The 23,885-nt window shown below is 37.6% G+C and overlaps 1 protein-coding gene across 1 annotated transcript in view; it reads right to left on the bottom strand.

The window, feature by feature from the left end:
• Positions 1-23,885, bottom strand: part of LOC103148419 (tumor suppressor candidate 3-like) — a 34,312-nt gene that overhangs the window by 1,664 nt on the left and 8,763 nt on the right. The window contains exons 2-4 of the mRNA XM_007567182.2: positions 7,668-7,837; positions 1,779-1,896; positions 616-756 (exon numbers count right to left, since the gene is read on the bottom strand). Of these exons, the coding sequence (XP_007567244.1) occupies positions 616-756; positions 1,779-1,896; positions 7,668-7,837 (429 nt within the window). The remainder of the gene's footprint in view (positions 1-615; positions 757-1,778; positions 1,897-7,667; positions 7,838-23,885) is intronic.

Raw genomic sequence — 23,885 nt, 5'->3', positions numbered from 1 at the left:
TTTTTGATGCTTTTGCACATCCTATTAAATTCTCCCACCTATATTTATGACAAAGTAAAGTTTCCTAATCAGATTATAATTTTATTCATGATTATGGTAATTTATTCAATTACATGTAATATGAAAATAAAGATTCCTAAACCCTTCCATTCTGAGTATAAAACCCATGAATTAAATTTTGGTAAACAGCACCAATAAATCAGACTGTGTTGGTCTGATTGTATGTGTAGAGTTAGTTAAAACGCTTCTTTTTTTTTTTTTTCTTTTTTTTAAATAAAGCAATACAGAGATTTTCAACTGAAGTTGCATTTCCCAGCAGAACTTACATTTGGGCTTGAGTTTGAGGCTGACAGTGAACCATAACAAAAAAAAAAAAGAAAAAAAAAGATTGCCTGTAGTGCTTTGACCCTCAACACACCAAGGCAATGGGAAATCTTAAAAAGAAAACCTCGTAGTATTGACGTAAACTTGCACTTTAAAACGGCAGCAGATGGAGAAATTGTAACTGTACCACATTTTAAAAAAAAAAGTGGATCTGGCTATATTTCATCCAAATTAAATCTTGGTTTCTTGCAAATGCGCATTCGTCTGCATCGGTAGTTTACCAGGCTGTACCTGAACATCTGTGCGATCGGCGATCCACTTGGCCAGCTGCTCTGAGGCGAAGCCGATTCTCTGCAGGTCAAACGTATCGGCCCTCTTGGGTTTTCCCTTTGCAGGGAAATGCATGAAAGTTGGAGCGCTGTTCATGTTCAACTGAAAAAGAAAGGACATAAGCCTCCGATTGTGAGAATCAATTTGTCAAACGTAAATCTGTCATGCATTATTTTTGTCAAGCAAATGATGGTAGAGACAAGTATTGCTCAACCTCTGTTTCCACATAATTATTGGTGGCACAGTATGCATTGATTGAAATAACAATCTGGTTTTGTTTACACATTCAACAACTTGTTGGTTTGACAAAGCAACATTTTTCACCAAACTATGTGTAACGTCACATTCTTAAATATTCTGGTTTTGCCTCTTCTTCATTTAAGCCATCACTAATTGGCCCAAATACGCTCTGAGAAATTAATGCAAATAAACTTAAACTTATAAGAAAGAAGAAGAAAAAAAAAACACCCAAATGTGAACAGCAGACTTGGTGATGATTTCCTCACAGTCAGAGCAAAGCTGTCAACGCTCACTCTTCTACATTACCAGCATTCTGCAGGTGTTTCATGACGCTAAAGTGCTGCTGCCAGCTGTAAAATGGATTTGCTCATCAGTATTTTGTTTATGCCAATGACGGGGGGGAGGGGAAAGCTGTTAACATCGTTTCCACCGTTTAACCACACAATCCAGATAATGCAGCTTTCCAGTGAAGAAATCTTAGGCCTTCTTTGTCGACTCGTGGTCAGGCGCCACTATGGCTCAGAAAGGTCTTGGTGTTGAGGTGTAGTGGGTAAAAATAATTAAATTGTAAAAGAAAATCATCTTAGGTGACCAAATAAAACCAAAAATATATGTTTCAGAAATATAATCCATAAGTGATCACAACACATGAGCTCAAAGCTAATGAAACTACTAAACAAAAAACAGAAACATGTCACCAAATTTCTCTGAGTCTAAATGAATAGAGGTGTATATAACTGTAGGAAAAGTTTCAGATCTAATAAAAAAAAAAAAGATAATTTAAAAAAGTAACAGTACTGGTTTAAAAATAAATAAATACTATTTGTGCTGTTAAAATGTCTTTTGGATGGAAAGACTTCAAGGTTGCGACACGGACTGCCTACCTGTTGGAAGACGTCGGCTCCTTCATCGTAGTCCACAACCGTGAAGAAGAGCTTGTTGGAAAATGCAGATGAATAACGCCAGGAGTTTGCCAGGACCTGGTATTCTTCATTCGCTTGTCTATAAAACAAAAACAGGACAATCACAGCTACCCAAGTAATTTTTCATAATAGTTATGATCCTAGACGCTAGCTTAGTTTTTCAAAAGCTTATTTTCAAGGTGTTACTCTCTTATATGGCATTTTGTGAATAATGGATTAAATGTGGCCAGTTTTCTACAACGGATCCCCTACAAGATTGTAAATCTTTAAACATGACATGTATAGAAACCTGCTTTGCAATGTTGGTAGAAGAAGGTATTGCATTTATTATGCTTCGTTTACAATCAGCTCAATAATTTCCCTTTTATCTCTTAACGTTTTCACAGGACCTGTTTTCATCTCACTTTCCTGCACCATGCTCTATTGTCATCGGCCATGTTTACAGATGCACAAAATTAGCACACAAACATAATCAGAAAATGAAAAACTAAGAAAAAGAGAACGGAACCAAGACACACACTATGCATCTTTGCCAGTAGAGTCCCACTCTGTCTCAGAAACATCTTTCTTTTCTAAATGCTGAAACCACCTCAGTATGGTCATGTCCTCTGAAGGTTTTACTGAGTGGGAAGTCATCCTTCAGGAAACATGAGAGGTGATGTTGTATTGCTATAGATGCTGTTAATGGTAGGGGAGTCGCTTTGTGGCGTCGATCATAAAAACATCTGAATAAATCCAGGCAGAACTCAGGCTGGCAGGGTGAGAGCTGATATTACAAGCATTTTACCCGAATTCAACGCCAAATTCTACTTTTAATGATTACTACTAAAATGTTTCAATCCCTTGAATGGAGCTTTTATTAAGGACACCCATTTGAAAACCGAGGGTTTCATTAGTATCGCCAGGTGTATTTTGAGTTATAACATCTCAGTGGCTCGGGTCACCTACCATGTGCTTTTCTTACAGTGGTGAGAAAGGAAGAAAACCTTGCAACACTTGGTGCCAGGATGCACCTCTAGGTGACAAACTCAAACAGGCTCACACTCCAAATGACTGAAACTCATACGAATCCAAGTCTCTACATCGAAGTCAACAAAGCTAACAGGGTACAATGGGGCATCTACTTTGATGAGCAAAACTTCCCTGGCACATGCTGTCATCCATACGGCACGCCCGACATGCCGAAACTGGACGTGAGAAAAAAAAACTAACCGCTCAGATTGCTAATGGGTTTTTACTGCAGCAGTATTAGTTTTTATGTTTAGCTACATCTAAGGAATTGGAAATACAGTGAACTAAATAGCACCTGAACGACATTTCATTCATGTTTCATGTATGACAAAAGCAACAAGAGTGTGTACGCAAAAGGAATGTGTTGGATCAGATATAAATAACTTCTTTAGGTGTGAAAGGTTAAGGAGTAATTCAATGAGTCTACACAAAGATGAACAACGGTCTAAACCGACTCCATGACAAGATGCAACTCATACTGAGAACAGAGGGTTATGATATAAATATGTGCTCAAAAATAAGAAGTTCTTGAACCGTGATCAATAAAATGCCACTCCATATTTTACACCAGATTTGCTTGGGTTATTTTCTACACTTCTGCACTGTAGACTAAAGAAGTTCCTTACCTTAAGACAAGCTGCTAACAATGGTTATAATTTTCATGCATAGTTATGGGGAGGACTTACACAAAATGCAAGCATAACATCCAATTTAAATGTGGGAAAAGTATGCCAGAACAGAAAGGCGTTACTTGTTTGACGGAGTTATTTTTAGGTGCGGTTTTGTATTTGTCTCTGCAGTTGCCATTAAAAATTAAGGTTTCAAAATACTATTTTGTTGACAACATTCAAGATTTCTATACAATGTATTCAGTTATTTCATTTAATTTCATTTTTTTATTTCTGTCACTCAATAAATATGAATAGTTCATGTAGCAACTAAAAGAAATCATGACTGAAAAGCATCAGAAAGACGTATAAACTTATAATATCTGTGCCCAGTTATGTATGTTTGAACCACATGGAAGCTTACAAATAAATACATAAAAATGAAAACACAAAATGTGATAAGCCAGATTTGGCAATGCAGTAATTGCTTATAAAAATAGTTATTCTTAAAATGTTTAAATGGATTTGTGAAGGCTTTGTGAAACAACATCGTTCAGCAACGTGCAAGTCAGTCATACCTTTCTGGAGTAAAATAAGAGCTGACATTTTGATGAATCATATGATTCATGATTAATACCTTACATAATCAAGAGACTGATGAGGCAAAAGACTGGCTGATTAGAGTGAGGAATCAGGTCAAAATGGACAAGGACGGTACTCATTTCAGAAAGTGGTTTAATGTCTCCTTGGAGACGCCGATGTGGTCAAATATAAGGTTTACACTAAATAGTCGAACGCCGCTGCCCAAGTTTACATTACAGTAAAACACGAGTGTGCATCATGGCTTCTGACTCCCAGATGAAATTGTCAGTGTTTGTCATGTTCACTCGACCTGAGTCAGACATCCTGACAATACAACAGAGTTTGAGCTTTAGCGGCAAAGGTGGATTTCTCATAGATGAATAAGCAGGAGCTTTACTGCAGGGTGGATCGCAGAGTAATATTTTCTTGTTTCAAAATACTTTAAAGACCTACCTTCAGGGTATGGCTATATGTACAGTCGTGTTCAAAATAACAGCGATGTGTTTTAAGAGCAAAAAGCAAAAGCTAAAAATCCTCATGACATCTTTACATCAATAATACAGAAAAATATTGGGAACATTGCTTTAAGATGTTTCATTTGTAATAGAACGTGCAAATGTTTCTACATTGGGCAACACAACCATTTCTGTTGGTGGTGGACAGGTTTTGATACAATGGCATAATAAAATCCCCACACCATGACGCCCGAGTCACCGTGTTTCACAGTGTACTTTGGTTTGACTTGAACATCTGGGGGTCACGTAGCAAAACTATGGATCTGAATGCAGAAGCAACAAACTGGCTTTCATCAGTTCACAAAATGTGGCACCCTTCCTCTTCATCCAACATGATCTTTAGCAAACTAACTTCTACATCCCACTTTCCTCCTTTCTCGTTGGTTCTTTGGTCGCTCTGGGACTGGTCATTGTTCAACTCTGACTTTTTGGCTATTTTTACACGTTTTGCTCTATTCAGATTGTTTTCTGCTTCCCCCCCACATCTCCCAGATTGTGTAAGCTATTTCAAAACCTTTGACATGATCTTAATTGAGCCATCTGTCATTTTTATATTTTCTCCTGTCCAATAACTTTTTATTCTATGTACACTTCTCTTCCAGTTTTATCTGCTCCGTTTGTTTGCATGGGTTTATTTGTATCTGAAATTGCATTAGTTTTATTGCTTTAAGCAAGCTAAATATAGCTGTATCTTTTGATTTTTATTACATTTTCCATCAGGCTAAATTGTATATAATATCTAAAATACTGGTAAAATATCGGTTTTTCGCCAAAACAGCGACACTTGCATCTGATATCGGCCCAAATATTCATGTCAGTGAATCCCTAATTTTGATGACAAGGAAAAGATGGAATCATTCAATCAATAATTAAAATCTTCTGTACAATACAGAATTAAGCAGCATTTGTGGATTTCTTCCAATGGATATGAGTTTTCCCGACCTACTTTTAAATTTTAAACAACTTGTTCACATTAAAAGTCCATCTCTACTGGCTGCTCCGGCTCAATGTTTGTTTGATCTGACAACTTCAGTGCTTAACCAGCAGCCTTGTGGTAGAGCGCTACACTGTGAGCTACCGTAGCACTCGTCATTATCTACTGCGGCACCAAGTTTATGAAGCAGGAGAACAACGCTGTTAGCTTTGTAGACAAACAATTAAGTGGAATCACTAGAAAAACAACATGTTATGAGCCAAGTTATTGAGTCATTTTACTGCCCCACTGTGCAAAGATCACAGGCAAAAGCAAGATGTGCGTTTAAAGGTCTTTTTTAAAGCTGTTTGCCAAGTGAGACAGATATTCCAGTTTATCAAGTGTCAGGTGTGAAAATGAAAAGGTCTGCAAGAGATACCTGTGTGTAGATGCAAACTCTGCAATATCAGAAGTTGTTTTCAAGAGAACTTAGGTTTGTAGCCAACTTTCAAATCAAGTTTTCATCATGACTATATGGAGATGCTCTCGTTTTCCCCGGGAAAATACCAAATAGGCTGTACTCTTAATAGTTATTTATACTAGAAAACCGTATTAAAATCCTGCTTGTATTAGTAAGACATTTCTCAGGTGTTTGTGTTTAAAAGTTGCCTAAAATGATGTGATAATCTTTGCAGGTCAGGTTCAACTCTGACCATCAGCTGTTCCCATGTTTGCTCGAAATGCTTTCCCCCAATGCAGACACATAAACTCTGGGCTGTGGGTGTGTCAAACATATGGAGGAGCACTTTCTCCACTTTCACCAACAAAGGGAGGCCATTTGTGGAAAGTCAGCATCTTGTCCTAATTCACACTTTCATTCACTTCTACTGTGCTCCACTATTTAAGTTTAGAGGTTTGGTGTGAAGTGAGTTTAAGTTAAAGTTAGGATTAGACTGGTAATGGTTGAGCATAAATGCAGTCACTAAAATTAAAGGAAGTGAATATAAAGTCAGTTTGATGGAAATACAACACACTGTGTGTGTGTGTGTGTGTGTGTGTGTGTGTGTGTGCGTGTGCGTGTGTGTGTGTAGCCTTGTATCTGCTACATAGTAAAGACAATTTTTCCAACTAATACCCCACTGTGGGAACTGACTACTCCTATGTGGTGCCGTTTTTGCATGTGGAGTTAATTTTAGGACTTTAAGGTGTGAATTGAGTTTAGGTTCGGTTGAGGCATGAACTGGTAATGTTTAGGTTTAGGGAAGGGTTAGGCTACAGAAATAAATGAAAAAGGAAGGGAAGTCAATGCAAAGTCCCTACGATGATAGAAAGACACACTGTGGTGTTGACAGAGATTTTCTTTGATTAGACTCCAGTCATGTTGTTGTATGCTGTGATTAAGATGGATTTCAGCATAGATATTCATGGAATTGTATAGCTAGCAAACATGGAGATCCCAAAGAAAAAGCAGCAGTGGTGACTTGCAGCTGCTTTCAGAACAACGGACAGCTCCAGAGCCGTCGCCGCTCCAGGTACTGTCCATTGTGCTGAAGTGAAGTTGCATTAAGAGCAACATGGTTTCCAGTTCAAATCTGTAGTCGTCTTTTTTTTAATATAATATTGATATAAAATAGTGGGTCGACTGGAAGGTTTATATTCTACATATATTATATCAGCTGGTTTTTTCTAAACCAAAGGAATGAGGGAGAATGAACTACTGTCTCTACCTTGTGACTCAAAGTTAATTTGTAAAGTAAGAGGCAAAATCATCTTAAACTAAATATAAAACTTACATACTTTTAAATATTGCACATTTAAGGATGGTGTTACAAGCGTTTCCAAGTCTCTCTGTAAGTAAGTGGGTAACTTTGTCTCAATGGTCTTATTTTGTGGAATTTATTCATGTCCCACTGGCAGTGTGACTAGCTGGAGTATTTTTGAACAAAATGTCAGTGTAACCCACAGGTTATTATTACATAAGGCCATTTGCCGTTCCCATTGCATGTGCAATTTTATGAATATACAATCTGGGCGACAGGGGTGAGCCAAACATCAACAGATTTCTAGGCCAGATGTATATGTGTGTGTGTGTGTGTGTGTGTGTGCGTGCGTGCGTGCGTGCGTGCGTGCGTGCGTGCGTGCGTGCGTGCGTGCGTGCGTGCGTGCGTGCGTGCGATAGGGGTTAGGGGATATGACAGTTATTGCTGTGGTGGTAGTGTACCTGCAGACCGAACACTGCCTCTGAGGCTGCAGGGCGGTGAACATGACGATAACGGAGTAGTTCCTGGGCGGGGCCTTGACGAAACGACGGAACTTGTCTCCGTTCATGCGGATGACTGAGCGCCGAGAAGACCACTCCATCATCTGCTCAACCTTCTCCGACAGCAGGTTCTAAACGCAGAAAAGAAAAGACCAAACACAGATTATACTTTTAGTGCAGATTCTCAGAAAATGAGCAGCTGGATATGCATCAAGTGTGTCAGAGTAAAGTTCACGAGATAAGATGAATAAGCTTTTAAATACAATACATTGTATTGAAAACACTTATTCCAATGTCAGTTTGATGGCCACCATAACTGTAATTCACAAGGGGAGTGGAGCAGGCAATGATTCGATAGAAAAAAAATAGCATAATCACCACAATATTCAACGATCATAACTCAATATTATATTTTCCTCTCATCGTGAAGCCAAAGGTTTAAGGCAGTGGTCTCAAACTCCAGTCCTCAAGACACAGTGTCCTGCAACTTTTAGATGTCTCTCTGTTTCAGCACACCTGGCCCCACTATTAGCTATGTGGAGCTTGACTGCATGCTAGTGAGGCAGATTAGCCATTTAATTCAAGTGTGTAGGACAAGGGACACGTCTAAAAGTTGCAAGACATTGTTCTTCGAGAAACGCCGTTTGAGACCACTGGTTTCGGTCAAGTTCATTTGTATAACAAAATGTCAGTGTAACCCACAGGTTATTATTACATAAGGCCATTTGCCGTTCCCATTGCATGTGCAGTTTTATGAATATACAATCTGGGCGACAGGAGTTCATTTGTGTAGCACACGTAGCAACTGTGGATCAGTGGGTAGAGTATCTTGCAATTGGAAAGCTGTAGGTTCGATTCCAGCTTCCTCCAGTCACATGTCGATAAGGCCCTGGGCAAGGAACGCCACCCAAAGTGGTCTGCATTGGTGTAGAAATGTGTGTGAATGAGTGAATATGGTTCTAGTATAAAGAGCTGCTGAACGGTCAAAATGACTGCAAAAACAATTTACAAGTTCAGTCCATTTATCATCAAGAATAATCCTCATTATCGATGACTAGAGTTTCAATGTTCCATTTATTTTAGCTCTAGCGTAACTATAAACAGATTTTTATCCGTTTTTTAAGGAACTCAGTGTTTTGGCAGCTTTGCAGTTTTCTGGAAGTTCGTTCCAGATTAGAGGAGCAGAGAAACTGAATGTTGCTTCTCCATGTTGGGTTCAGAACAGAACCAGAGTACCTGAGAAGTCTGAAAGAATATACAACAACAGATCGTTAATGTGTTTTGGTGCAAAGCAGTTCAAGGTACTTGTGAAGTAACTGAAGTATTTCATAGTCTATTGTTTGAGCTGCAGGGAGTAGTGGAAGGACTTTATAGCTAGAGTGATGTGTAGTTTTGGAAAACTCTAGTAATACTTCTAGCATGCCACAGATTGCACAATCTTACTTAAAGTTTTTCACTTCTGGCATAGAGGAGAAAGTACTCCATGGTGATAGTATTTATGTTGCACTCCCAGCAAACCGCAACATCAAGAAGAAACATGAGAGGCTTGAGAAATACTAAGGGCTACTGAATAAAAAACGCCATCTGGCTGGGAAAAGAGCTCGACATCAGAGCTGCAGTGCAACTCTGCGGATAAACAACTTACAGCAAACATGTACACAAAGCCTCATGCTACAGATTTGGGAGATGAAATACTTTCGGAGAGTTGGATTTATGTAATTTTGCTTGGGTTCAGTGTCCTCATACTGTTTACATCTGTAAGCCTTTATGATGCAGTGTTGGTTCTCGAGGAGCCCGCTCAGATACTTGCCAACGTGATCTTCCCCACGCCGCCACCGCTGCAGCAGCTCTGGGCTGAAGAGTGATGAAATAGTCAGACTGGAGATGAAACGCTTGTTTTTCCAACCTCTGCTGATCAAACTGTACCTCAAGAACCTCTGGAAACGAGAGGCGCGCGTTTGGTTTCACGCACAATGCAATCGATGGTTTTGAATGACAATGAGCTGCATATCTGAGCTCATGCATTTCTAATTAAAGACTTCCGATCTTATAAATGTTTGGCATACTGTGACACGTGTGAGTGCAAAGACTTGCATGACAAGCTTCACTGCTCCCTTAGTCAGCTGCTATCAGCTAGCACACCGATAAAAGTCTAAATTTGCAATCGGCTAAAAGGAGAAAAACACGAACCCTTTTTGGAAGTTTGTTCCATCACATAAAGCATATAAGTACCCCAATTTCTGTCCATTCCTGTTTTTGTTTTGTTTGTTTTTTTGTTGGTTTTTGCACACCGGTTTTTAAGTATTGGTTCAAGCAGACAGTAGTTAAATAATTCAGCAGCGCGCCTTCATTCGACTGCTAATCGAACACTCCTACTTTCACAAAGATCAACAGCGGGCCTTAGAGTTGCAGAAGTGAAGCGTACACTGAATCTCTCCAGTAAACTGCCTGGAGACAAGATCAACAAAGACGAACTAAAAAAGCTGGAGAAGGATAAGGAAGAAAGTGAGGCAGAAAATAGGAGAAGAGAAAACAAGCATAATGTGTTTTGGGGGGGTATTTTAGATAGCATGATGGTCATCTCTAAGAGAGGAGAGGAAATTCACAAAGGATTAGCAACTACATAGTGTCCATGCTCACTGTAGGGTTTTTTTTTTCTTCTTCTTTGCCTTTAATTTCTCTGCCTTGTTTTTGTCTTCATGCCTTCTGCCCTAAAAGGAGAGCTGCCAGCTCTGGACTACAGTCTGTAATGATGGCCTGTCTCACTTGTGCTTCTCAAACACTTTCTCACAAAGAGGAAATGAGTAAAAAGAAAATCTGAGAAAGAAAAAAGAACCATATTATGTTAAATTTTGCGCACTGTAAATAAAATGAAGCCATATTTCTGTAATACGAGCTTAAACAGAAAAAGTCTGTGGAATGGAAAAGTTTATCCTCATGTGAGGTGAAGATTAAAGTGGATGCATGTGTCAATTTTAGATTCATAGACAGAAAACAAACTTGGGAGCTGATTATTATTAAACAGTTTGCCGAAGGGAGCGCAGAGCGCAGCAAAAACATCAAATCTTAAGTATTTTTTCTCTAGTTTCTAATGCAAATATCTTATTACACTTGAAATAAGACAAAACTAACCGTTTTCAGCAAAACATAGCAGCTTGTTTTGAAGTAAATAATTCCTCAATATTGATTTAAAAAAAAAGTCCTACTGCCATTGGCAGATACATTTATTTTTTTATTTATAGCAAAACAATTTCCTCATGTTACAAGTGAAATAATCTGACAATAGAGCTAATAGTTTTTCATTAACGAAGGGATTATTTACTTGAACGTAAAGCATATTGTTAATGAGCTACTTTTTAAGTTAGTACACCTGAATTAACATGGAACTAAGATATTTGTGCTAGAAACTAGACAAAAAACACTTGGTCAGATTTTGCGTTTGCGGTGAGAGCGTTTGCCGTTACCATATTTTACATCATTGGTCCATAATATCGCATGATGTTAGTTCACTACATTATATTTGTTGCCAATTAACTTTGACCAAATTATTTCAGTTTTTTTCCACCAAAGAGCCTATGCATTCACTTTTCAATGACCGATATGCCAGCAACAAACTCTTCCACAACAGAATATGGCTGTAGTGCTAGACATACAAGAATTAGTAACAGATTCTTTTGAAAAAGAAAAAACTGTCTAAATAAAGCTTAAATTAAAAAGAAGTTCTATGTGTGAAGTTTGCATTTTGATCAAGATTCCTTGAGGGGGCACTCTGTTGGGTTTTGTTTGTATTTGTTCTTTTAATTAGGTTTGAACACAGTGTCCAAGAGTCTCACAAGTAAACTGCTAATATTTTGGGGGGGGGAAACTCTCAAAAAACTGTACCATTATTTTCACCCATAACATGAAAATCAAGTACAATTTGCCCGTGAACCATTTCAAAGAAACTTAAATCAACTGACTTGACATGAGCTGCTTATTTACCTTCTGGGTCTAAACAACATTTTTTGGGATGCTGAAAAGTTATCTTAGAGATCTCCGTAGCTCGGTCGTATAACGAGTTACAAAGAAATGCATCTGGACTCCCACATGGGAGGACTTGACCTTGCGAAATTAAGTGAAAATATTTAGCTAATGAACTTTGGCGTACTTGTAAATTCTGAAGAGAAGTCCACAGTCGCAGCCATTAAAGTGCTTGTGCACGCCAAACAGCTGGAGGAGATTAGCTGTGTCCTTCAGGTCCCGGTACCGTAGCGTCAGCGGCTCGTGACACAAGTTCAACTCAACATATGCTTACTCGTGTCTGCGTCACACCTTGGGCGTCACAAATTACTAACTTAGTTCATTAACTGGAGAGGAAAAGAAAGTAGAAACATTTAAATTAAAGTTACTCGCTTGGTTCTTTTAGGAAACTATATAGCTGAAGATGCGTGTCTATGTAAATTAAAACATTTGTGTGGCCAATGTTATCATTTAAAACTGAATCTCCCACTGAATTATCCTGATCCCTTTTCTTAGGCCTCTTCAAATTAAATAAACTAGGCTTATTTACAAAAACTTACAAAGTATTTCCAACAAAATGAAGCCAGTCCTGTACAGAGTTTTGGAGAAAAACCTCAAGATAAACAGACTCCTTTGCACCACCACGACTGCTCTTTGCCTTTTCCAAGCCTCAAACGTATGAGCTACATACGCACTGACAGTCTAGAACCATTAAAAAACATTTATTTTCTACCCCGCTGAGCACAAAGGGCATTAAAATGAATCACGTCTTATGCCGGTGTGTGTTTGGTGTGTTTTTACATCTGTGTGTGAGCGACGCTGAGTGAGGAAGATGCGCAAATGCTCTGCAGATACTCTGCATTATCTCTCCGATTCTCTGTTAGCCACTCTAAGTATGTCATAACCTCTCCTTACATCACACACACACACACACACACACACACACACACACACACACAGTAGGTACATCGCCAGGAGGCAAAAAGCATAAATAGCACCTAACCATGGTTGCAATTTCTTGACAATTCCCCCTATTTGTTGTTCTTACTTGTGGTCATTTCTTATAAAAATCAATATTACCAAGTCATTTTCTAGCCATCTTTTAGAAAGTTTCTCATATTTTGATCAATTTTAAGAGAATATACAGCGCCAAACACCAACATTTATGTTGAAACACAAAAACATGGTTTAGATAATACATTTAACAAAACTGTACAAAAAAACAACAAACACTGTGAGATGCAAAGTATTTCAAGCAACAACAGTAAGACTATGTTCAATCAAGTCTACAGGAAGGTGGGAAAAAAACCTGATACAAGACCAAAACAAAAAAAAGAAAGAAAAAAAGATGGAACAGACACAAGCAGAGCGAGAAGAGTAAATTGGGAAGAAAGAAAAATCACAGCCAGGAGGAGGATGACACATTAAGTGTCAGGCAACTGATTTTTGCACTGATGAGTACACAGCAGGAGGTTATGGAGGGCATGACAGAGGACAGCCATTTCATCAGCCATTCTGTTATACAATCATAAAGTCACTGTGCCGGCCATAAACATGTTTTTTTTTGCCCCTCGCTGTTGCTCGTTATTTGATTCTCAAAACCTGGAAACAGAAACATTAACAATAACATAGTGATTTATTGTAGTAACACGTAAAGATTGGTGAATATACTTTGTTTTCCCGTGTGAAAAGGCAGAATCAAGTCAAACTAAGAAGCACAGAGATCGCGCAAATTTGAGCCAGAAAAAGCAGCGGACGTGTCAGAGTGGCAACAATAAGGAGAAAGCTGGAAGACAAAGGATTCTGCTTTTGTTTGCTGGGAGCATCATTATGCTTAGGAGGTCAGAGAAACGCTGTGGCTCGATCGTCCGCTGCTTTATGGACAGCAGCAGATAAACTGAGACGTGGTGTCAACACTTCTAGGAAGCCGAGGCTCTTACTGGGTGTAAGCTGGAATGAATTGAGACAAGATGCACGGCATGATGGGAAATATCAAGCAGCAACTTTTTTTTTCTTACTTAAAAAAGAAAGAAATCAATATGCTTATTTCCATCTATTATTGCAAGCCTAATATTGTAAAAAGAAAAAATAAGGCTTACATGAAAAATCTGCAGTAGCTGGCAATTTTTAATATGACTAATCATCAGAATAATCAACAGATTAATCAATAACTAAAATAGTAATTACCTGCAGCCCTACATTTACTGTTTGAAAAGATGAATGCAGCATTTATGCTCACATAGAGCAGTCAAAAAATAGGTTAGGTAGCTAAAGCAAAACTTCCATCCGTTTCATAATTCATCAGTTTTATCACAAGATGCCCATATCAGAACCGTTTCCCTGATAGTAACAAAAGCTGCAGGATGCAGGCCCACTGGAAAGTCACCAGTCATAAAGTCACACTACTGACTCTCTTGCAATGGAAAATCTTTTTCCACTTGCTTAACAATTTGGACAGTTTTCTTAATGAAGTTCTGGTGAATTGCTCTGACCTTTGAACTGTTGCAGCAGAAAGCCAGTGTCAGACATGAACTACTTCAACATGTTAACAAATAGGCATCCACTCAATATGAATACGGGCGTAAATTCTGAGAAGATCCTGCTCACAACAACTGAAGATGTCAGTAAAAATTTATTGAAATAGCACGCCAAGAATTTCTGAGTTTCCAAGTGGACGTCACACCATAAACACAGCTTCATAAAGCTATAAACATAAAAGCTTCCCGTGAGGTACCTCGTAGATAATGGATGAGGACAACCAGCCAGGGATTTGATCTGCAAGTCTTCTAAATAATAATAATAATGGAAAAAATACAATAGCATGTCATTCTTCCTCTGGGAGATTTTAACACGTCCATTGTAAATGAATGGGTCTTGACTTTGGCCGTCAGCCCCCTATATAGTTTCCTCCAATCCCATCTCTAAAAGAGGGGATTATGGGAAATTGGCTTCATTTAACAAGGAACAAAGAGTTGTCTCACACAAAAATGCAGAAAAGGTCAGAAGACAGATAAACACACCCAGTATAAAATCGAAGGACAAAAAAAAATAAAAAATACAACAGTGAAAAAAAAGTCAATTCTGTTACGTACCATCCTTATAATGACGGCAGGACTTTCCATACTGTGTTAAACCAAAAACATGTACATGCATACATTCACTCACACACACACACACACACACACACACACACACACACATGCACGCGCACACACAAGCTCAAAAGGGCACAACAAATAAAACAGCAAAAAAGTTGCATTATTCAATTGAATGGCATTTTTATGGCTTCTTACAATTTTCTTAGTCACCTTGAGGGGAAACAGGTGACAGAAAAATATGAAGTGTAGATAGATGCATATGGTAAAAAAAAACAAAAACAAAAATCAAGGTTATGAGATAGAGGAAGCAATAAGATGAGGAACTCAGGAACAAGTTAAAAGAAAAAATAAATGCAGATAAAAATATAAAATATATGTTAAAAAAAACAGAGAAAAGGGAATAAAACAGTTCAGACAGTCATAATCACAAAAGGTTTTTTCCACACACATTTTCTGTGTACTTTTTATTTTCCCCATCTTCCTCATATGGGTCCAGTAGTAATCTCAAGTTTTCTCAACTGTTTCAGATAGAAAAAGAAGAAACAATGTTCGAGTTGTTTATCTCAAACAGGGAAGCAAACTGGAGGCATGTGAATGCAAATGAAAAGCATGCAGTGACTAGTGAATGCTTTATGGTGGGGATAATCGACAAATAATCAGACTGATTCGTTTTATTTGGCTTGAAATGGCCGTCCTGATTAAATATCACATTCTGATTAAACCAAAATAACCTTAAGTGACCTCCTGCTGGTATGTAAGATTTATCAGTCTTATCGTGTTTATATACAACAATTCTTTCTTGGTAATGCAGAATTAATTAATTAGTTACATTTTGCTCTTGTGTATTTCTATGTTTTGCATATTCACACACTGGTGGTGACATAATGTGGATACATTTAGATCCCCACTTTTAGAAAAAAAGTAGTAAAGAAAAAGCCAATTTAGAGAAACACAAACAGGACCATGTGACACTTAAACACACAGTCTGTGTGTGTGTGCATGTGTGTGTGTGTGTGTGTGTGTGTGTGAGTCCACTGCGAGTCAGTGGTAGTGTATTATTTCCCTCTCACACCTGCAGTCAATCAAACCAACAAGGTATCGTGTTGCAAAGTCTGCATTTGTCAGCTCATAATCTGCGATTCCCAGAAATATCAAGAGTTGTCACTTAAGGGACTACGGGAGCGGATTTGTCAGCTTAACTGCCAAATAACAATTATTGGAAAGAAATGCTATTTTTTCCCCTCCGCTTTTGTCTGAGTGTCTTCCCATCAGTCTTTCTCCAGTGATATTTTTTTCTTTTCATACATTTTCCCCATTAGTGCAAGCAGTCATCTCTCGCTGTGATTCTTTGCAGACTATCTGAAATTTGTCTTGCTTACAGATAACCGCTTTACTCTAAAGCTCCCAGGAAAAGAACCTGACATTTGAAATCTTCTGTCATTTCCTCTCCTCAAGGCACCTGACCAAGTTTTTATTTTTTTTGCTTGTCGTAATAGGGAGTCTGTCGTCATTTTAACTTGTGAATTTATTTTTCTGAAATGACTGTGTGGGTGGGTTCATCATCCCCTTTATCATGTTAAGATATTCAGGATTTGAATGGTAGAATAATTTTGTGCTTAGACCTGTCTATTGCTTCAAACCACCTGGAGATACAGCTGATGGCAATTAAAAAACAGGCAATCATTTGCATTTGACCTAAAATTATTTTAATAATTTTGTGACTGCTAGTAAGTAAAATGGCAAACTGTCTACAGGAGAGAGGCACAGAAAATGCATATTTATTTTAAAGGGGCAATTAAGCAAGAAACTGCTCTGCTTCTCTCCATCTCAAAGAAAGAAAGAAACTTTTCTGCTGTCACTTCAACGTGATGACTTAGGCAACTCACTGGTCAGGTGTTTTCATCATGCAACTGGCAAATTGCAAAATTTAAATGATTACATTTAATGGAAAATATTTTTTATGCGTCAGATTGAAAAGCCTATTCAGAGCCATAATAGGTTACATGATCAAATACAGGCCTACTTCACACACAAGGCTAAACGGTATAACAAGAGTAATTTAAAACTGGATTCTTTACACATTGAAAAAAATAAAAATGCACTTTGCTTCAGAAAACACTACAAATCTCTGCACAAACTAATAGATAATAAAAGCATTTCAAGCTCTCCAAACAGCAGAGCTACCAAAAGAAGCAAAGAAAAATGCTTTTGGAACAAGGCTGGAAACTACAGAGTCAAATAATCGACAAACACATAAATGGAGCCCAGAGCAAGAAAGTTCTCCCAAATTTGAAAAGGAAACACAAAGTAAATATGAAAACCTCTTCATCTTCCTGCAGCTTTGGTGCAACATGTTGTTCGAAAGTTGTTGTTTTTTTCTTTCTTTGTATCGGTATGAGAGATGGGATGGCAAACAAAAAGCTCAGTTTTAAAGTCACAGTTTGGTGAAGTTTTGGTGCAGTTAGAGCTACAGACATGAGAATTTTTTTTATTTTTTTTATTCAACGGTGAATATGTGGACATAAGAACCAGAAGTATATATTTTTTGAAAATTGGATATAGACAAAATTAACTGAAAATGAGTCAATTAGCTATACCCGACTGGTATTATTTGCGCTGCATTTAAATGTGGCGCTTTGATAAAGAGTTCAGTCCCACGTAGGTCTGTCACGATTACAAATTGTGATAGAAGATAAATTGTCCCAGAAGTTATCGCGATAAACGATGATATTGTGTCAAGACCATTTTTGAGTAATAAAATGGTGACGGCATGGTAATACTACAATACGTTCTCAAAGATCAATAAACTTTAATTTCTAAAGAACATTTAACACTGAAACTGCAAGACATTTTAAATATCCAAAATAAATAAACAAAACAGAAAAGATAAATAAAACTGAATCATGAAGATTCTATAAACAAAATTGTCCTTCAAAAAAGTGATAGTTGAGACCAAAGCATCAAACTTACGACCAATTTTGGTAGAAAGAAAGAGAGAAAAAAGAAAAACGATAAGTTGTGTACATGGACATTATTGAGATCATTTTAATTTATCATGCAGTTAACAGGTTCCTGAAGCATTTGCTATGGCTTTGGCGAGCTCCGCGTCGTTCGCAACACTACACTGCAGTTTACCGTAGAGTAATTCCAGTTACAGTCCATTCAATCCCGTTTCAGTGGAATAACTAAATCCAACATGGAGTCAGCTAATAGGGCTGGGCGATAAAATGCTAACGATAGCCGTCGCAATGGAGGATAGAAAATGCGTCCAATAGAATGTTGATCATTTCTCTGAACTTTAATCTAGAACAGCATGGCATTCTGGGGAATGTAGGCAGAGGACATGCTTTCGCCACCGTCCTTCATAACCGCTTAAAAATAAAAGAGCAAGAAGGAGTTAAGGGAAAAAATGAGAACAAGAGCATTACAAAGAAATGTGTAGATAAGAGAAAAGGTCAATTAATTAATAATTATCGATATTGTGTGATTTTGCCCAGCACCATCAGCTGCATCCCTTGTCCCTGTTCAAAAATGCCAATTTTAATTTAATCCATGAAACATTCTTTCTCCAACATTGACTAAAAAAGGATCATGTTCTCAAACAGCACACTGATGATTGTGACAAGTCCTCCAGTTCTGGTTCGTATGTATTATCCATACAGAACTTAAGTTTTTGGGTTTTCCCTCATCAGTTTTCTTTTTAAAGTCATATAGGAGGGGTCCATACTCTTCCTCAGTTCATCATATTTAACTACCAAAAATGGAAAGCAAAGAAAAAAATAAAGAACTGAAACCAAATCAACACGGATACACAACTCCAGACGCAATTCAGTTTGAAGACTTGAGTTCTAACACTTGGTATTTACACACCTATTCTTTCCACTTCAAGGAAAGAGCCGTTATCTGTCTACCTTTAGTGGTTTGGACATTTATGTGTGCAGGTCTGAACAACAGTAATTGTTTGGGTGGGCGGGAGATTCAGGTAAAGCTCTAAAACGTGTTCTATCCACCGACGGTGTTCATAGTGCCTCATACGTGAAATAAAGGGTAGCGGGGAATACTGAAGAATTCAAGACGCTTCAAACTGCTCTCTGTGCAGACATAGAAAGGAGTAGGAGTATTTAAACGGCTTTACAGTGAATGAAGAACAACATTACCATCTGACCCTTATAAAAGTGCAGAAAGTCCAATGGGAAAAAAACACACAAGCTTTGGGCACATGAAAAATTTAAAACACACTCAATGGTCAAATTTACAGACTCAAAAGGAAAACAGTCGTGAGAAGAAAAAAAAACAACAAAAAAAGTAAGTATAGACCATGAGAAGCTCAAGTGAGTCCTGGCTAACGTCAGTGTCATATTTCATGCTCCCCTGTTAGATTTTTAGCTGTAATTCTTGAAAACTTGAGGAATTCAGTCACTGTTTATTGTTCCCACAGAGTTCTTCGAGATGACAAAGGTCATGATATTTTAAATTAAACACTGGCATTAAATTTAAACCCAATTCAGTGCAGAAAAGGCATGTTGAGTACCAGTGAATATATTGATGTACAAAGAAATCAGGTGACCAGTGCTGACCAGTGGATGGCAGGCCAGAAACTCAAAAAAAACAAACAAAAAAAAAAAACAGGTTTTTAATCAACTGGATGCAAAATGTAGCCACTACCACTTTGTGTACCACTCTACGGTGCGGAAGCTGTTACTGTACGAAGAAACCTTAAAGTTACAAAATAATAACAATAATAATAAGAAGAAATGTCAATTCAATTCAAAAGATACTTTCTTTATTCCAACAGAATCCAGGCAAGTACAAACTTTACACAGCAAAACTTCTCTACTTTATCCTTGTTTAGCTTCAGTTCTTGGCCTGTCATGGAGCATGCTTTATTTTAGCAAAAATGTGTAATCTATGGTAATAATTGCTCATGGTACTTCAGCACCATTCAAAACATTTTGGGACTTGCATTGTTCCAAATCTACAACCTTTATAAAAATTAGACCACAAAGATTATATCTAAAGGCGAGGCGTGTAAGAGAAAAGTACCAAACAAAATATCCACCGTGAGATGTCAATCATGTATGTCTTTGATGTAAAATATTAAGATTTAATGGGTTTTAATCAGTTTAAACAGAACCAACTGTCCCTTTCAATATAGTGGTACTTTTCTGCTATGGCATTTTTAATACAAACTTGTTACATCAATGGCAAGGGTTGGGCTTTGCAAAATGTAGACATTTAGCGCTTAAGTTAAATTGGGCAAGTCCTGACAAGGTAACAATGACTGGGCTCTCCAGAGAAACACATTAGTATCTAACTGATTTCTATCTACTTTACGTTTAAGCAAAACTTCTTCATTGGCATCACACTGGCAGCTTCCCCTGACTCAGAAGCAAAGCTTTTTTTAAAGAATCGCTTCCTCTGCACAATCGCCCGCTTTAGGACCGGGATGTTCATTCAGATGTTAAGATGACAATTATTTGCCAACAGATAAAAAAGGGTCTGTGCCAGCATTGAAGACAGTTTGCCTAAACTATCTCGACATGCTGGTATAAAGAGAGTCAAACGCAGTGGATTGTTTTTCTTTTAGGCCACTCAGCAGTTACTTGCATGCGGGCATATTCTTTATAGCTCTGTGGGATGGAGGAAAAAAAGAAATCAAAACATTTCAGCACAGTCATTAGCTGCCCTCCTCTGCATTCCAGCCTTTTTATGCTTTATTTCCTCTATCATGTAGAATTTGATCATATTCACATGTGGATAGGAGGTGAGAGACATGCTGCTTGAATTGGTGAGAAAGTAGCCAATGAAAACAAAACAGATTGGGACATAAGACCGTCTTCGCTGCATATAGAAGATTAAAGTTTTTGAAGCAAAAGGTGCCACAGCTGTAAAGGTCACGAAGTTGAGACATGTCTGGAAAAATGATCAGTGGTCTTCCTCAATTCCCAGATGTACTTTCAAACATTTCATAACTAAAGCCATCATTTGCTTTCTCTCTTGTGAAAATGAATGCAACGTCCGGACATGCAGCGTATACCAACATGTCAGCAGTAATTATTTCTAATAGTTAAAGTCATGGTGAGCAGCTTATTGCACATGCAAGTATACTAGCTGTATTGGTAACTGACCTTGTACCTCATTAGCCTTCAGAGCCTAACAATAGCATTAGTGCCTAATAACTGGGCACATAATCTGTTCCTAATTAGCCTCATAAACTACTCTAATATGTTATGTGCATCTGCTTAGGTAAGCACGGTTAGTCTCAGAAGACCCATTAGATAATCAGGACCAGCAGCTTTTGAAAAAACTTTAAAAATATAACAAGGATACCCGACTATACATTCAGCACTTGTATTTTAGTAGAAAGTAAGCGCATTCCAGCATTATCAGCTCAAGTGTCTATTGTTCGATACCTTAAGAAATATTGCTATTCATAGAAGCACAAGTACATAGTCTAAGAAGAGCAGCATGGTGGTTACGATTAGGGACTGCAGCTTCAGCTCCTATGGCGTCCTATTCTTTTACTTTGATTGCATTTTGTCACTTTTTCCCTACCTTGAGGGGTTCACTAAACTATATTCATTGATCTAATTTGCTGTCACTCTGCCTCTGCCCTCCTAATCATCTGGTTTGAGAGAGTGTGTAACTCTCCGGTGGCTCCTTATTCTCTTATTTCCGCAGCGTACCAAGCAATTTCTTTGAACAAATCAAGAGTGAAACTTGATATAAACCCTGATTTTTTGTGATTTCTTCACATGATTCACCCCCACCTCAATCCCCTCTTGTCCATAAGAGAATTAATAAGCTACCATGTAAACAAATGCCAGGCTTGCAGCTTCGAATGCCCAGGTTGGACCAAATGTTATGTTTCTAGTGAAATGCAAGGTGTTACATTAGGATAGTGGCTCAAAATGTCTTTCCTCCCACAGGGAAAAAGTCCATCAAGTCTCTCTATAGGACATAATGTTTACTTTGATATTAAATATGGTATAAATTTCAAAATAGACTGATATGCCCATTTCTTTTCTTTTTACTAGCTGGAAAATTTATATATTCAAGCTTTCCCTGTTTATTTTTTCCAAATGATCTTAATGTAGAACTCTAAGAATATTTCAAACAGCCCAGTGAGCTCCAGGTGTCTTACAACGAGCAGCAAATTGGCATCAGTCTCACACAGGAGATGGTGAGCCAGATACACTATAAAGATCATGCTCTGAGCTAAGCTGGTGAAACTAATTGGCTGGTCAATAACATGAACAGCTGGGAAAGGGAGTGACCACTAGTTGCACAGTTTATTTAATGGCTACAACAATCAACATAAATCAAACTGCTCATTAGATATCATCCATCAGTCATAGTCCAAAGAGAGGTTTGTTTTCTCCGACTCTTTTGCAGGTGCACTCTCACTCTCCTCCTTTCTGGCTTTTTGAAGATTTACCATATCGGCTGCGATTGTTTTACTGCCTTGAATCTACAATTATATTTTTTTTTAAAAAAAAGAATTACGACGAGGCTTGCTTGTCAGATTAAAAGTACCTTTTGGAAAATTACCTTTAACTTTGTGCTAAATATTCGTTTCAATAAGCTTGCGTTTCCGTATTAAAAATGTTTCTTAATAGTCTGATGCAATACTCCAATTTCAAATCTGGAAAATTATTATAATTAACAAAAAAATACTTTTAAATATGTTTATGTGTGTAATTAATCTATATAATGATTTTCTCTTAATGAACAGAGCTGCTGAAATAAAATAACTTTAAAAAATTGTTAAATATTACTGCAGTAGCTGGACTTTAGGCTGCTATAAAAGAAAGGAAAACAAAAATTACAAATATTGGCTTTTAAAATATTTTGTGCTTGATGCAAATGATTTTTTTTAAATTCCACAAATAAGTACAGAAAGCAAAAAAGCAAATAAAAATCTGAATGTGAAAGTAAAATGCAACAGAGAATGAAGGGGACCAGATGTGACACCTGATGGTATTCAGCATTTATTCTGACCACAGCTTTATGCTAAACCGCCTCAGTTCATCCCATTATATTAAAGCATTAGTGTGTGTGTAGGTGTGTGTGGCTCTAATATAACTTATTTTGGGGGTCATAAATAACCTCAAAGTAAGACATTCATGCACAGAATTGTAGCTCCTCATAAATCTCAATGTAATATGTTGGTGGGAGATGAGCCCTTTTCTATATTTTTCCTCTCAACAGTCTCACCTTCCCATGAATTTTCCAGCAGCCATAATCACTGCAGTCAAACCCTGAACTCCATCAACATTACCGCCTCTTTTCCCCGCTTTCCTGATATTCCTCTGGAATTTGAAGAACTGTAAGAGTCCTTTCTTGACATCTTTTGGACAAATAAATGCTTGGAAAAGACTCAAATATTTCCATAGCTCCTAAGCAGTATGACTGTTTAGGGGACACTTTAACCAGCAATAAATGCTACAATGAACCTTGTGGATTAAAAAAGCTCAACAGTGCATTTCTTTCTACCAAATTCATTGTACCAATTCTTCCTTTCACCTTGATATAATTTCACTGTTTTCTACATAGATAGGGATACACAATGATGACATGCAGACTTTGAGCTGTCAACTGGACCTGTTTGCAATATTCTAATGAAAGTCACATTTTTCCTCTTCTCCTTCCTGAAAGACGTAGCAGTGAAGCAATTTAGCATCAGTTTTATCCCAACTGGTAGCCAAGTTGGTACTGAAACAACCTGCATCACAGTGTCAACTGCCTGAAGGCCTCTACTTAGCTGCTTAAGAGAAATAACCCAACATAATTTTATGGTACATAACTAACATACAACTAGTTATGTTCATGCATCCAGCTGTTAGATGATATAGGTATAATTAGTGCAAACAGCTTTGTTTTATTTAATAATTGGAATCATGGATGAGCTACAATTCTGGAAAAACTCTGTTGCTGTAACCATCTAAAAAAATCAATTAAAAGAAACAAATGTAGAGTTGTGAATTGTCTACATAGTTATGGTAACTTATCTCATTACTTGTTATGCGAGCTAGCGAGAAAACACAGACAATAAATATGAAGGGGCCCAAATCAGAACCTT

Source organism: Poecilia formosa, unplaced genomic scaffold (genome assembly GCF_000485575.1).
Source record: "Poecilia formosa unplaced genomic scaffold, Poecilia_formosa-5.1.2 Scaffold205, whole genome shotgun sequence".
NCBI lineage: Eukaryota > Metazoa > Chordata > Actinopteri > Cyprinodontiformes > Poeciliidae > Poecilia > Poecilia formosa.
Note: the sequence above shows the minus strand (reverse complement) of the source record. Positions and strands in the feature narration are given on the sequence as shown.